Below are 16114 nucleotides of genomic sequence, written 5' to 3'. Positions count from 1 at the left end.
TTTGTATGTCATGTGAAAATCCCTTATCTACGACAACCCTATTATTCTTACATATATCTGAGATTTCTCTACTTATTTGCTCCTCAATTTGCCTCTGGCTATTTGGGGGCCTATAGTACATCCCATCAAGGTGATCATCCCCTTCTTATTTCTGAGTTCCACCCATGTAACTTCACTGGATGATCCCTCAGAAATATCCTAAGTACAGCACTAACATTTTCCTTAATCAAAAATGTCTTTCCCCTTCTTTCTTGCCTCCCTGTTTATCCTTCCTACAGTATCTAAACCCCATAATATTGAGCTGCCAGTCCTGTCTCTCCTAATGCTTTTGTAATAGCTATGACATCCCAATCACATGTTCCAATACATGCCTTGAGTTCATTAGGTTTACCTGTAAGATCCCTTGTATTGAAATAAATGCAGTGGAATTCTTCAGAGTTACCTCATTCTCTCACTGTTCTTGCCTGCCTTTTCTAATTAATGTGTTCTTTTTTTATTTATTTCAGAAACATCCACATCTGTCTTTGTATTCTCACTATTACTCCCCACCCACCCTCTCTTCTAGCATAAAAGCATCCTGAATAGCACGAGCAAACCTTCCCACCTGGATATTGGCCCCCTTCCAGTTCAGGTGAAACCCATCCCCTTTCAATAGGCCTTTCTGTCCCAGAAGAGATCCCAAAGATCCAAAATCCTTGCCCACTGCACCATCTCCTCAGCCATTAGTTTATCTGAACTATCTCCTTATTCCAATTTCATTAGTATGTGGCAGTGTTTTAAACAATTTTAACTTGGAACCTGCCAGAAGGAAAGCTCTCTGAACTATAGAAATAATTCATTTTATATCAACATCAAGAAGTTTTGCTTAAGAAGAATGAAGAAATGAGAGCTATAGCCAACAGTAAATCTCTTTGTCAGAGTGGCATGGTGGTTCAGTGGTTAACACTGCTGCCTCACAGCACCAGGGTCCCAGCTTTGATTCCAGCCTTGGGTGACTGTCTGCGTGGAGTTTGTATGTTCTCCCTGTATATACGTGGGTTTTTTCTGTGTACTCTGGTTTCCTCCCACATTCCAAAGATTATGCAAGTCAGGTGAATTGGCCATGCTAAATTGTCCATGGTTGTTAGGTGCATTCCTCAGACGAGGGTGGGTTACTCTTCGGAGGGTCAGTGTGGACTTGTTGGGCTGAAGGGCCTGTTTCCACACTGTAGGGAATCTAATCTAATCAAAGAGCTGCTTGTCCTCATCCACTGATGTATTCTTTAACTAAAATATCACAAAAATACTTTAACAAATACAATGAATCAATAATGATAAATAACTGATTCTGTGTATTAAAAATATACATTAAAAGACAGATTTTCTCCACCTTCTGAGAAATGTTGAGTTAATGAGCTTTTGTTTGATCTCATTTGCCTGACTAAATATCATTTTAACTTTTTGATTGACAGTATTTTTCCACATGTGGGGTTCTATAGACACTTAGACAGTTCAGAGAAGATGGACATTACGACTTTAGCCATTAAGGACAATCACCTTCAAACTGTCACCAGAAGTCTCGCTGTCATGAAAGAATGTATTCCAAACTACTTGTTTTGATGCAGAACTCCTGGAAAAAACACCACCGCCTCTTACAGACTGGTGATTTGTTACTGATAACCAAGTTGCTTGGAGCAAAAACTGGCAATCCATAGGCACCACTAAATTATCCTTAGTTGTGAACACTTACCATCTGCAATTATTTCTCCTTTAAGCCTCTTAACGCCAGGTGGAAGTTGAGTCCCATCCAAATAAAATTCAATTATCCCACCATATACCATGATGATAATGTGTATCCAAGTCTTTTCTTCAATCTGATTCAATGCTGTTACTGTGGCAACATGAGTAGTATTTGACCCCAAAACAGAATAGTGGAACATTAGTGACACAGAAGATTCATTAGTCATCACTTTCACGGCATAGTAAATACTACCATTGATGTTTGTTTTAGAGATGATAAATCCATCAGTGTAGAGATTAGGCATCACCCATGCAGATAATGTAAAATTTGTATGTGTATTATTTATCCTTGGATGATATTCTGGGTTAATGGTTCCATAAACACCTTCTGCTCCACTAAAGTAGAGAGCATCTGTCCCGGTGTGATGTCTTCTTGAATGAGGTCGTAATTCAACAGAGTTGGGAAAAGTTCCAACCAGTAAAATATCTGTCATTTCAGGCAATCCATGCCTGAATGCATTGGACAGTATCTCCCATCCAATTCGAACATCCCCAAATGTTCCTTTTTGTCGCAGAATAGTAAAGTTTGTAATATGTGACATATCATCAACTGAAAGGATGTCTTCTGCAACTTCCCTGTCTTGGCTTTCTAGGTCCAGAACAAAAACTCCAAAAGGATCATCATTAAATGGAATCACAACATTTGTGCTCAGACTGCCATTTGATAACTTAGCACCAGAACCAGGGAATTCTCCTATGGAGTTAACAAAAAGAAATTGATAAATCTTTCCAAAATTATTGTTCTGGACTAGTGTCAAATTCTATTTTAGATTATAGTACCTTTTAAATCTAAGACTATTGTAACTCTAGCAAAGACATGCATTTTTTTTTTAATTGCTACGGCAAGTAATTGTTTCAACTATGAATCTAAGGCTTGTTCAACAAGAATCATTCATCGCCAAAACGAACAGGAAAGGTCAAATTTTACGTGTTGCGAGCCTGTGTTATAATTATAAAACAATCAATACATGTGGATTTTCTCTTTCAATTACTTAAGTAGAGAAATGAGCTTATTATTTAAAATTATTTTAATATAATAAACGAAAGAATTTATTACAAATGCATTTAATATTTTAACATGATATAGCATAGTGTATTTAAAAAAAATATCTTTTTCCAGTTCTTTGAGAAAAACTCTGGAAGCAGCAAGAAGTATGAAATTTGATGTGTTCCAAAAAAAAGGTACTTTACATAATTTCATTTACAGGCAACCATAAATTTCAGATCTTTATGATTATAAAACTATCGCAAAACGGCACTGCAGTTTCTTGACAATATATAAAATAGAACAATACATCAACAAGCATTCCTGAAACATTAGTTTGTGGCAGCCATTGAACACAACTGAAGGCATTTGTGAGAGAGGTAGAGGTCAACTTGCTGTCGAAAACCAGCTGGTATACTCAGTATAAATTTATTTTTCCAAGTAAAACACATACCTGAAACATTGAGCAACCTCAGAACATACATTTCACTGAATTCTGGCGTCCCATCAGCAAGTGCATAAAGTGTTATGGGACGGGCATGTTCCCCACTTGTGAACAGGACCATCCCAGTCGTTTCTAAAAACTCTTCCCCAGGTTCCAAAAGAGAATCATTACTGAACAGCTGCCATGAAACAGAGACATTGCCAAATTTTCCTCGCTGTCTTATAATCCTGTTTGTAGGCAAAATAACAAAAACGAAAGGAAAATGATGTTTTAAATCAGATGTACTTCACTGTTTATGATTTTGAGTTGACAGAAGTTACTTCATCAACGACAGAAGTGTTAAATAAAACAAACAGGAAAAAGAAAAGCTTGAAATTATGATTTTCAGTTAGTTTTGACTAAAAAAATTAGAATTTCAAAGGACTCATCAGAGCTCTGCCTGGCATCACAGATTGCTACGCACCCTGCCATCTACAGGAGCAATGTCTAAGTAAAGACAGTTAAAACGATTATAACTTGTCAACAGGAGAGAAGACTGTATTCTGAAGATGAATTCACAACCTTGCTACTTATGCTAGGTTCCAGATCTGTGTAACTATTATCACAGATCACCATACTTGGCATTATCATTTATCTCTTCTAACTCCTAAAAGAAACTATCCCAAAATTTCTTTCTCTGGTTCTCTTGAATTGGGCCACTGAAGTCACACAGACAGTGGCCAAAAACTGTGAAGCTGTTCACTGATCTCTCCTTATCTTGGAAAATGTTTGCAGATATTCATGATGCCAGCACCTGCTGCTCAGGTAACATTCAACAGTTTCAATTTCAAATTTAGCACTGAACTTCACACAAACCTGTCAGCTGACTGATGCTGATCCTGTCTGCCTCCACAGCGTCTGACATTAACCTAGCATTCTTCTGTTGACCGGCAGAACACAACTACACGACGGCTGGAGGAGGAGCGCCTCATCTTCCGCCTGGGAACCCTCCAACCACAAGGTATGAATTCAGATTTCTCCAGCTTCCTCATTTCCCCTCCCCCCACCTTGTCTCAGTCGGTTCCCTCAACTCAGCACCGCCCTCCTAACCTGCAATCCTCTTCCTGACCTCTCCGCCCCCACCCCACTCCGGCCTATCACCCTCACCTTGACCTCCTTCCACCTATCCCACCTCCATCGCCCCTCCCCCTAGTCCCTCCTCCCTACCTTTTATCTCAGCCGGCTTGGCTCTCTCTCTCTTATTCCTGATGAAGGGCTTATGCTCGAAACGTCGAATTCTCTATTCCTGAGATGCTGCCTAACCTGCTGTGCTTTGACCAGCAACACATTTGCTTGCTGACAGTGGAATTACAAAGATCGGAATCAAAAGCGTTGAAAGCCAGAGAATTGTGAAAATTCTTTTAGCCAGTTAGCGAAGGAGGAGACCAGAAGTCATTCATTACTCAATTTTAGATTTACTCAAAGTGAGACATTAGAAATGTCTATTACCTAATCCTACAACACACCACTACAATTATCAATTAGTACCTCATACTTTGTGTATTAAATAAAAATATCCTATTGAACCAGCTCTTGAAGGGACATTCAAGTGTTATTTCCCTTGAGAGCAGATTTTTTTCAATAATGCAGAACTCCACTAAAATGTCTACCTTACTTGTGCTGAAGTCCTGGAGTTGGCCTTTTACCCAGAACCTTCTGATTCAGAGGCAAGAGTGAAGCCACTGAAGCAACACCCTGAAGTGTCCTTCATATTCTTTTGAGTATATCAACTAAACAAAAAAATGAATTGATAAAAGAAGCACAACATATAAGGGCAGACAGTGTTATGGATTTTTTACATTAACTCAAAGGAAGTAGATGGGACCTACATTTAACATCCCTTTGAAAGACTTCAACTCCAACAATGCAGCATACTGCCAGTACTGCACTGGAACATCGACTTTGGGTTTTGTGCTCAAGTCCTGAAATTGGACTTGAACCCAGAACCCAATAGTCACAGAAGGTCTTAAGAATTCAAGCAGTCACAATGGGCTGCCTCGAGCAGAACAGCTGGGTACACACATGACTGAAAATGAAGGGACAGTCACATGACACCCACAACCACATCTACCTGTTGCATATACCTATTAATGGTCAACTTAGTCAGGCTCCGAAGCTGGCTACTCCCACACACCCCTGCCCCCTTACTGATCTTTAGTCTCCTGAGGCAGCGTGGGCTGACATGCAAACAAAGCTCGAAGAATATCCCCCTGCTTAGGTACTGAAACATGGGTTTCAGCTTCACATATCCCAAATGAATCAACAGGAGGAAATGATACAACATCTTTTAGAACAAGCACACTGTTCGGTACAGAGATTGGTCCCATGACTTCAGTGATATTGTACCACTCTTTAAGCATCTCAGCTAACCACCTCTCAGAATATTAGCCTTAAGTTGAAAAGCACACAACACCAGGGTTATAGTCCAACAGGTTTAATTGGAAGCACACTAGCTTTCGAAGCGACGCTCCTTCATCAGGTGATAGTGGAGGGCTCAATCCTAACACAGAATTTATTGCAAAAATTTACAGTGTGATGTAACTGAAATTATACATTGAAAAACTGATTGTCTGTTAAGCTTTTCATCTGTTAGAATACAGTGATAGTTTCACTTCTTTCATGTGTAAATCACAAAACCTTTTTTTTAAAAAGTTGCATTCTCGGGTTAGCTGTTAGCAATGGTGATAGCTAGACAATATGTTGAAGGTGTTGGCCCCCTGTGTTCTCTGTCTATGCCATGATGTTTAGATTGATTCTAATCTAAAAAGTGAGATAATGGAGTTTTACGTAAATTCATGCAATTTTGAGCTCAGAGTTCTACATGAATGCGTGCAGTTTTTGAGCAAAGTACAATGTACCCTTGCAAGTACAAATTCACTCCACAAAATATATGTGTGCATGTGGGTCTTTGTCTGTCTGTGTGTGTGTCTGTCTGGGTTGGGGGTTGTGAGTGTGAGAAAGTGTATGTGTGTGTAGTGAGTGCAGAGTGTCTTAAGTCTGTGAGGGAGTACATGTGTGAGTGTGGGAGTGAGTGTGTGTCTGTAAGAGTGTGCGTGGCTGCCTCTGTGTATGTGTGTCCGCATGTATGTGAGAGGGTGTGTGTGTAAGAGTATCTGTATGTGTGTGTGTATAGTGCAATGGTGGTCACCTGTAATGTGACATGAACCCAAGGTCCCGGTTGAGGCCCTCCCAATGGGTACTGAACTTGCTATCAGCCTTTGCTCGGCCACTTTTCTCTGCTGCCTGTCCTGAAGTCCACCTTGGAGGATGGTCACCTGAAGGTTCAAGGCTGAATGTCCTGGACCACTGAAGTGTTCCCCAACTGGGAGGGAACCCTCCTGTCTGTTGATTGTTGTGCGGTGCCCAATCATCCGTTGTCGTAGCCTTTGCTCGGTTTCGCTGAAAATGTGTTGCTGGTTAAAGCACAGCAGATTAGGCAGCAACCAAGGAACAGGAAATTCGATGTTTCGGGCCAGAGCCCTTCATCCTGATGAAGGGCTCTGGCTCAAAACGTCGAATTTCCTGTTCCTTGGATGCTGCCTAACCTGCTGTGCTTTAACCAGCAACACATTTTCAGCTCTGATCTCCAGCATCTGCAGACCTCACTTTTTGCTCAGTTTCCCCAATGTACCATGCTTCCGGGCATCCTTGCCTGCAATGTATAAGATAGCCAACGTTGTCTCTTATACGTTGCAGGCAAGGATGCCCGGAAGCTACAGGCACGTCCCTCTTCAAAAAATACACTTAAGTAATTGCTAACTCCCCAAACCCTGCTCTCTCACAGGGTTTACCTCAAAGCTGCTTCATGAGTATTGTGATCCCTTGAGTCAGCAGTACCATGCCACACCCATCCCCTTCACTGTTCCACCATTCTCCAGGTATACTACACGGCCATCCTCTTGGATAAATTCATTGCTTATTTGGAAGTTAAGTAACATTCTTGTATAGCCCCCATCCCAGAATGAGAGATGTTACAATGGCCCAGCTTGAATTTCAACCATAGAATCTATGTTATCAAAGCCATTACAAAAAGTCACAATTCAAAGTATCTAACAATATGTTTTCTAGTATAAGAAATGAAAAACATTACCCCAAAGTAACTTATTTTTATTGCTGGTACATGTAAGCTAATACAAATCCCATCAGTTGGTTTTCCTTCTACTCTCAAATTTCATATTTTTACCATTAGTAATAAATTAATTTCTACTTACGTAAAATTGTTGGCCATTCCTTCAAATACTTTCTTTTCAAAAGGTTCAAGTGAAAAAATTCCATGAGGATCATCATTTGCTTCAATAATAACTGTAGCCCTTGAGGTCCCATAGACAACAGTATCTCCTATAATAAGCAAGTAAATTCGGGAATCAATATGCAAGAGATGGGGTCAGTTGATTGGATTACTACTTGAATAAATGATTTTGGGGTTTTAGATAAGTAACACCATGGGTTGTAGCGCAGAAAAAAGTAAATCTCAATGTCAGGAATATCTTGCTCATTGAATGCAGTGAAGTTATGAGCATTTCCTTAAAACAAATCATTAAGTTAAACATGATACAAATAGCAAAGAACTGCAGATGTTGGAAATCTGAAACTAAAACAGAAATTGCTGGAGAAACTCAGCAGATCTGGCAGAATCTGTGGACAGAAAACAGAGTTAATATTTCAGGTCCAGTGGCCCATCTTCAGAACTCCTGCAGAAGGGTTACTGGACACTAAACATGATATTTGCATTTATAACGAACAAATTTACAATTGCACTATAAACAGCAAGCAATGTAAATATTTTGTTTAAAATCAAAAGATTGGTTAAATGAAGAGAACCCAGTAGTTTATTCCTTCCATAAAAGCAATCCTCCCATTCTTAATTTTAATTATACTGAAATTAATCCAATATCCAAACCAGTCATCACTACTCAAAAAATTACTTTAGTAATTAGATCTGTAGTAAAGTGTCACCAAAGGTCCATATGCTTGAAGCAATTATGAATGCTGTAAGACTGACTCATTAACTTAATAATGAACATACATATTTATACATGAGCAGCTATTCTGGCCCCTTGAGCTTGCTCTATCATTTAACAAAAAGATCATTGCTGGTGTGATTGTAACCTCAAACCCACATTCTCAACTACCCCGTAGCCTTTCACTTAACAAAAATCTCACTACCATAAATATCCAAAGACTGCTTCACCACCTTTTCATGAAGAAAGTTCCAGTCTCAAGATCCTCAGAGGGACTACCTCTTCTCTGTTTTAAATGGCAGACACTTTTATTTTAAATGAGAGAATGTTGCTGGAAAAGCAGAGCAGGCCAGGCAGCATCCAAGGAGCAGAAGAATCAACGTTTCGGGCTGGAGCCCTTCATCAGGGCTGATGATGACGTCGATTCTCCTGCTTCTCGGATGCTGCCAGACCTCCAGCGCTTTTCCAGCAACACATTCTCAACTCTGATCTCCAAAATCTGCAGTCCTCACTTTCTCCTAGGTGATTTCAACTCTCTTATTTTAAACACTGACACTTAGCTCGTGATTCTCCTAGAGGATGAGACACCTTTTCCACATCTGATTTTCATATCAAGACCCCTCAGGATCTTTTATAATTCAATCAAGTTGCCTTTTGGTGTTCTAATCTCCAAAGATTTGGAGGAGCTGGTGTTGGACTGGGGTGAACAAAGTTAAAAATCACACAACACCAGTTTATAGTCCAACAGGTTTATTTGGAAGCACTAGCTTTTGAAGCGCTGCTCCTTCATCAGGTGGTTGTGAAGCAGGACTAGAAGACACAGAATTTATCCAAAAGATTAGTGTCGTACAGCTGAAATTATCTTTTGAACAAACCTAGATTGCTATGTATTTCATCTTTTCGAATGGGTCTCCATAGAATATAACTGAGCTGAAAATGTGTTGCTGGTTAAAGCACAGCAGGTTAGGCAGCATCCAAGGAACAGGAAATTCGACGTTTCGGGCCAGCGCCCTTCATCAGGAATGCTCATTCCTGATGAAGGGCTCTGGCCCGAAACATTGAATTTCCTGTTCCTTGGATGCTGCCTAACCTGCTGTGCTTTAACCAGCAACACATTTTCAGCTCTGATCTCCAGCATCTGCAGACCTCACTTTTTACTCCAAAGAACATAAGCCAAGTCTGTCCAATGTTTCGTTATAAGACATTTTTACCCGAAATTTCTCAGAAATCGTTATTCTGAACTGAACTAACAATCTGCTTTATTTTACTAAAATAGTTAAACTGTAGGGTATTACTTAAACACTGTAATAGTTTTAACAAAACCATTGTTCATTGTAACAAAAAAAACTTTGAATGCTGGAAATCTGAACCAAAGAATAGAAAAAACAGGAAAAGCTCAGCAGGTCAGGCACTATCTGTGGACAGAAACAAACTTGATGACCTCTCACCAGAACTGAACTAGATCTAATGTGAACCCATTTTGATAGCTTGCAATTTTGTTCTTTTCCTCTTTTTAGGGAAAAGAAAAAAAACATGAGTCTAGACGTCAGTGTGTGCAACAAGCATCAATTGCTTTTTATAGAAAAACAGAAAGTAACAGTACCTGTAGAATGAAGCAGCACAATGTAGAATGTTTCATCTGTTTCAGGGATATCATCTTTATTAGTAGCAACAAAAACAGTCTTAGCCCTTTCTCCAACTTCAAATACCAGTGTATTATTTTCACCCGGAGAAAGGAAGTCTCCTTTGGTGCTGGATGCTCCCCCACTCTCAACATCATAAACAACAGCAACGACCATGTCAGTAGATCCATTTCTAACAACTGTGAAATTGGCAACACTTCCTTCTTGGACTCGAAGGATAATTGGATCTAAAATTAATCAAATCAGACAGGATTCCTTTATACATGACAAAATCTCTGATAAGATGTTACATACACTCAAATATACCAGCTTAAAAATATGACTTTGTGAAACTTGTGGTTATAAATCATTTCAAAGGGCTGTTATAGAGGTTAGCGGTTCTTTGGCTACCAATAATGCCCTTGTGTTATTCTATTCGTGGATGACTTGGTGTCTAATTACAACATTCATTCAAGTTATTTGTTACATAACAATCAATATATGTTACTCTGGAAACCCAAATGCCTAAAAAGCACCTACATTTAGATTTAAACAAAATCGATTTTTAAAAAAATTAAAGGTTGTTTAATGATACAATGCCACAAAGAGTGACACATGTGCAAGGAGGAAGCATATATGATTCTGAAATGATGGAAAACAACACCCAATTCAAATATGCTATTACAAGATGTATGTACATTCAAAGGAACAGTAATACAGCACAGAAAAGACCCTTCATTTCACCTCATCCATGGACCAGATATCCGACATTTTGCCAAAATTATGTCCCTTTTGAGTTTTTGGCCCATATCCCTCTAAACCCTTCCTATTCATGTACCCATCCAGATGCCTTTTAAATACTGTAATTGTACCAGCCTCCACCACTTCCTCTGGCAACACGCTCCATAAATGCACCACCCCCTGCATGAAGAAGTTGCCACTTAGGTCCTTTTAAATCTTTCCCCTCTCATCTTAAACTTAATCTCTCCAGTGTTAGACTTCCATATCCTGGGGAAAAGACCTTGTGTATTTAAGCTATCCATGCCCATCATGATTTTATAAACCTCAATAAGGTCATGCCTCAACCTCTGATGCTCCAAGGAAAATAGCCCAGCCTATTCAGTCTTTCCTTATGGCTCAAACCCTCCAACCTCAGCAACATCCTTGTACATCTTTTCTGCACCCTTTCAAGGTTAACAACATCTTTCCTATAGCAGGGAGACCAGAATTGAACATAAAAGCGGTCTAACCAATGCCCTATACATCCACAACATGACATGCCAACTTAATGCAGTGACCAACAAAGGCAAGCATACCAAACACCTTCTTCACTAACCTATCTACCAGCAACTCCAACCTCAAGAAACTATGAACCTGCACCTCAAGGTCTGTTTGTTTGGCAACAATTCTGAGGGCCCGACAATTAAGTGTATAAGTGCTGCCATGATTTGGAAGTGGTAGTGCTCTCTTTGCAGTTTTTATCAGCCATTAGATTGAGTGCACAGTAATCTAAACAAGCTACCAATGAGTGGATTTGAGGCCAGAGAATAGGCCTGTGTGTACAGAAATTAATGATGGTGTAGCTCCTTGATTGTGATTTGGTTCCTTGGGTAAAGGAAAGGTACCATAGTAATTGTTCTCAGGGTAAATTGAAGCTATCCGCTACTCACCAATCTACATATCATCAACAAACTTACTAACCCAACCTTCCACTTCTTCATCCAAGTCATTCATGAAAATCACAAAGAGCAGATGTCCCAGAACCAATCCCTGTGGAACACCACTGGATACCGAGCTCCAGGCTCAATATTTTCTGTTTACTACCACCCTCTGTCTTCTATGAGCCAGCCAATTCTGTATCCAGACAACCAAATTTCCCTGTATCCCATGCCTCCTTACTTTCTGAATAAGCCTACCATAGTGAATCTTATCAAACACCTTGCTAAAATTCATGTACACCACATCCACTTCTCTACTTTCAATGTGTTTTGTCACATCCTGAAAAAAATTCATTCAGGCTTTTGAACCCCTCACAAAACCATGCTGACTATGTTTAATCAAACTATGCTTTTGGAAGCTAGTGTGCCTCCAATTAAACCTGTTGGACTATACCCTGGTGTTGTGTGATTTTTAACTATGCTTTTTCAAGTAATCATAAATCCTGTCTCTCAGAATCCTCTCCAATATCGACCACCAACGTAAGACTGACTGGATTGTAATTCCCAGAATTATTCCTATTCCCTTTCTGGAACAACGGAACATCTGCTATTCTCCAATCATCTGGCTCTACTCCAGTGGACAGTGAGGATGCGAGCATCATCACCAAAGGTGAGGTAGGGAACATGCTCTGGTAACTGCTAAGAGGACACAAGCAGACACCCCAACAGCTTGTTCTTCAGCTACAAAGAGAATTAATTTGTTCTTTTAAATACCCCACCACGAACCACAAGTTGAGACACAACAGATAAATTGGAGTTAGTTCCTAAATTCTACAAATCATTTTAAACTGAAAGCACCAGAGTATCTAGATCACTGATGAGGAAAAATAAAGATGTGTACACCTTGTCTTTGTGTATTTATTGGCTTTGTCTTGGTTCTGTATTCATCAGTCTGTATACATCAGTAGAGATTAATTAACCATCTCTGTTCTAGTCTTGCATGCTTTAAAACTGTAGAATTTAATATGTGAGGTACACCTCCATGCAAAAATGTAGTAAAACTGGCCTAACAATAATTCATGATAAAATGAAAGTTTCATGTGTTCAAGAGCAATGATTTTTCTTAATGTTTAGTAGTTTAAGTTGGCATGTTTCTCATTAATCCTGTGTTGGATTGGTCTTGGGTTAGAAATCCTGGTTAGGATTTTGCTCTGAATACAATTCACAAAAGGGAGGTGAATTTTAAATTTATATACTGTACTGTCAATTGGTCTGAGCTCAATAATGTGGGCTCAAAGTGTTGAAATGGAAAAAATTTTGCAAAGATCTGCTTGAGACAGAAGCTTTAGAAAAATAACTTTTGGAAAGAATGGGCACTGATCTAAAAGGCTGCAAATGCAGAGTTTGAAATAGAACCTTGCTCCCGAATGTTCATCAAAGTTTCTAAAAAATATCTACACATACATAAACACATATACACATTACGCAAGTGTCTGAACTGCAGACCACCGTTTGGAGAAACAGGAAAAGAAAAATTAATTCTTTCTGCTTGCAGGTTAAGATTTAATGCCACTGGAGTAATATCTTTTCTTGAAGGGGAACTATATTTTATGTTTTTTGTTTTTCTACAACCTCTACCATCAGGGAGAAGGTACAGAAGCCTAAACACACACAACAGCTGGTTTCGAAACAGTTTCTACCCTACTGTTGTTAAAATACTTAATGGATTCACAAACCCTTAACATTCACTTGTACCTGTGTTTTTGTGTTTGCCACTGTTTATCTGTAACTTTCTTATCTATGCAACTTACCTCTGTGATCTGTCTGCATTGCTCACAAGACAAAGCTTTTCACTGTGCCTCGGTACACGTGACACTAAATTCAATTCAATTCAATTCCTGGAAACTTCAAGAATTTGATCTGACTTTTATAAGGAATTGGAATTATTGAACTAAATTAATTTCATTTGGATTTGATCAGATTTTTTGAAAACAATAAAAGACATGGACACATATTCACAAAGATTTCATTGAACTTGAAAAATAAATTATTCTGAAGAAAAATAAATTTAATATTGGACCTATCAGCCCCATTACACTTTCTAAACTGGAATCATTTGAAGTGCAAAACATATTGTTTAATGTACTAAATGACTATTGAGGAAAAATATAAGGCACATCTGAGATAAAGAATAAACAAAGAAACATCAAGCAGAACCAGTTAATGTTTTTGTTTTTAAATGTGCTATATTAATAGTCTATTGGACTGCAAAATTTCTCCAGGACTAATAAATGAGGTTGGATAGTATCTCGAAGGGTATATAAAATTTTATGAGGAAGAAGTAGTGGAGTTTTAATACACTCTGCTAGAAGGAGACAACAAAAATATTGTTGGAATAGATTCTCAAAACAACAGGATCAGGAACTAATCACCGCTTCAGAAGCTCCCAATCCTAGCTGCACAAATAACAAAGTGGCACTTGTAAAGTTGATACGATTGAATGGGTTCTTAATGTTGGTTTATAAACAATGACAAAATATGAAAACAGCCTTAAGAGTCATCTCAGAGCTTTGGTACAGTTATATTCTGTGCAGATAGATTGTAAAAGGAAAAATCTTTAAAATGTTGAGGTGAGTACTCTCTTTCGACAAATGTCACAGGGGAAACCCCACTCCCAACAGCCTCAGCTCAAGCTACATATTACTAACATTCCATTTCTGCCAACAGGAGGTCCAAAAGCAGATCTTGGGTTTTGTTCCACGTAAACCATCGGATTGCTGTCAGTCTGTGGGTAACAGTAATGGTGAAAACCCTCCTGATAACTGCAGCCGTATGAGAAGCACATACTACATACATCAGCAAGAACATCCCCCTGCATTCTGGGCAGTAGATATAACCAACCGAAGGAGATAAAAGAGATGACTGCTAAAAGGCCTGAATAGTACAAGGGATGTAGTAAGAAATGGTTACAATTTCACCAGAAATGACTACTTTATTTCCCTTTGTATGGGTACTGAGACTACTGAGATTTCAAGGACAGTATTGTCAAGAACGTGAATTGATATTAGTAAGTAATTGGGATGTACTGATTGGTCATTTTTACAAGTTGACACAGTTTCCAAGTACTGTGTTTTCTCCAGAGGACAACACCATAATGATAAAGAAGTTGGAGATACTGTTACTGTGGATACTTTGGGGGTGATGTATAGTTTATACAGTTAAAAGCCCATGATTTTAACCACCCAAGTTAAGTGGCTAGGCACAGCACAAATTTAATCAGCTGACTGGTATCTACAAGAATCGGAAAGCTCCTCGAGTAAGGAGCCATAAGATGTTGTCTTCCTCATGCTGTAACCCTTTTTATAACATGTTATTTCATTCCCAATACAGTATTAGGTCAAGTTACACAACATAATCAAACCCTATAAATGATATAATTCAACTGGGTGAGCATGCAGGGTTTGGTTCCTGGCAGTGTTTTATTGGTGTGTTGTATCAACCCTGTCCATGCTCAGGAAGCAACTTTACAATTTACTTAGGATGAGGTCATCAGAACAGAAAATGTTGCATATGCACTAATTCAGTCATGCACTCACAAAAAATCTCAAGAATAAATGATTAAGCTTTTTGAATGTCAAGATAAGTACTGAGGGCTTGGAATTATGCCCAGGGATTAAAGTATGCAACATAGGAGATGTGCGGTTCGTAGAACGATTAAATCTTGGTTCAAGAGTTAATTTGAGAACATATAATTGGATATAGAGATTATTTGATTCAGAACCATGCTCAAACGTATGCGCAGGGAGGTTACTGTCCCAAATCTGATTAATCCAAACCAAGAAAGACAGACTCATTGGTGGCTCCCTAAACTGCTTCCTCAGCCTGGACAGGATTGGTACAACACGCCAATAAGACCAAACCCTGCACTGCTCACTGAGTTGAATTACATCATTTCTAGGGTTTGATTATGTTGTGTAACATGACATCACTATGGAATGAAACTCAGACCTCTTGGCACCATGGTAGCCTACAAACCCACTAACACACTAAAACAGCAGCTAATGAACTTGAAAAACCCTACACAGACAACAAGCAAAACTAATGTGATTTACAAAACACCTTGCAAGAACTGTAACAAACACTACATTGGACAAACGGGCAGAAAACTAGCCACCAGGATACATGAGCATCAACTATCCACAAAAAGACATGACCCACTCTCACTAGTATCCTTACATACAGGTAAGGAAGGACACCACTTCGACTAGGACAACACACCCATACTAGCACAAGCCAAACAGAGACACGCACGATAATTCTTAGAAGTATGGCATTCCAACCAGAACTCTATCAAAAAATACATTGACTTAGACTCCATTTATCACTCTCTGAGGAAAAGAACAGGAAATGTCATCACCACAGCAAATGACAATACAGGAAATGACATCAGCAGCCAAAGGAAACCTAAACACATAAATAGAAAGGTCACTAACACCAGTGGTTCACCAGAGGCTCAGTGATAATGTTACCTAGGATGTGATGAAACATCTGGAAATGAACCTTACAGCTCAGCAAGCATACTTACATCCATGGAATGAAGTAAGATGTTATAAAAAGGGTTACAA

General features: G+C 39.0%; 1 protein-coding gene across 1 annotated transcript in view; it reads right to left on the bottom strand.

Moving 5' to 3' along the window:
• The window catches only part of adgrv1 (adhesion G protein-coupled receptor V1), a 566067-nt gene that overhangs the window by 471803 nt on the left and 78150 nt on the right, over positions 1 to 16114 (bottom strand). The window contains 4 exon segments of the mRNA XM_060841343.1: positions 1730 to 2473; positions 3219 to 3436; positions 7460 to 7586; positions 9813 to 10079. Coding sequence (XP_060697326.1) covers positions 1730 to 2473; positions 3219 to 3436; positions 7460 to 7586; positions 9813 to 10079 — 1356 coding nt within the window.

This window comes from Hemiscyllium ocellatum, chromosome 2 (assembly GCF_020745735.1).
Source record: "Hemiscyllium ocellatum isolate sHemOce1 chromosome 2, sHemOce1.pat.X.cur, whole genome shotgun sequence".
Taxonomy (NCBI): Eukaryota; Metazoa; Chordata; class Chondrichthyes; order Orectolobiformes; family Hemiscylliidae; genus Hemiscyllium; species Hemiscyllium ocellatum.
This window is presented reverse-complemented; position numbering and strand designations above follow the sequence as displayed.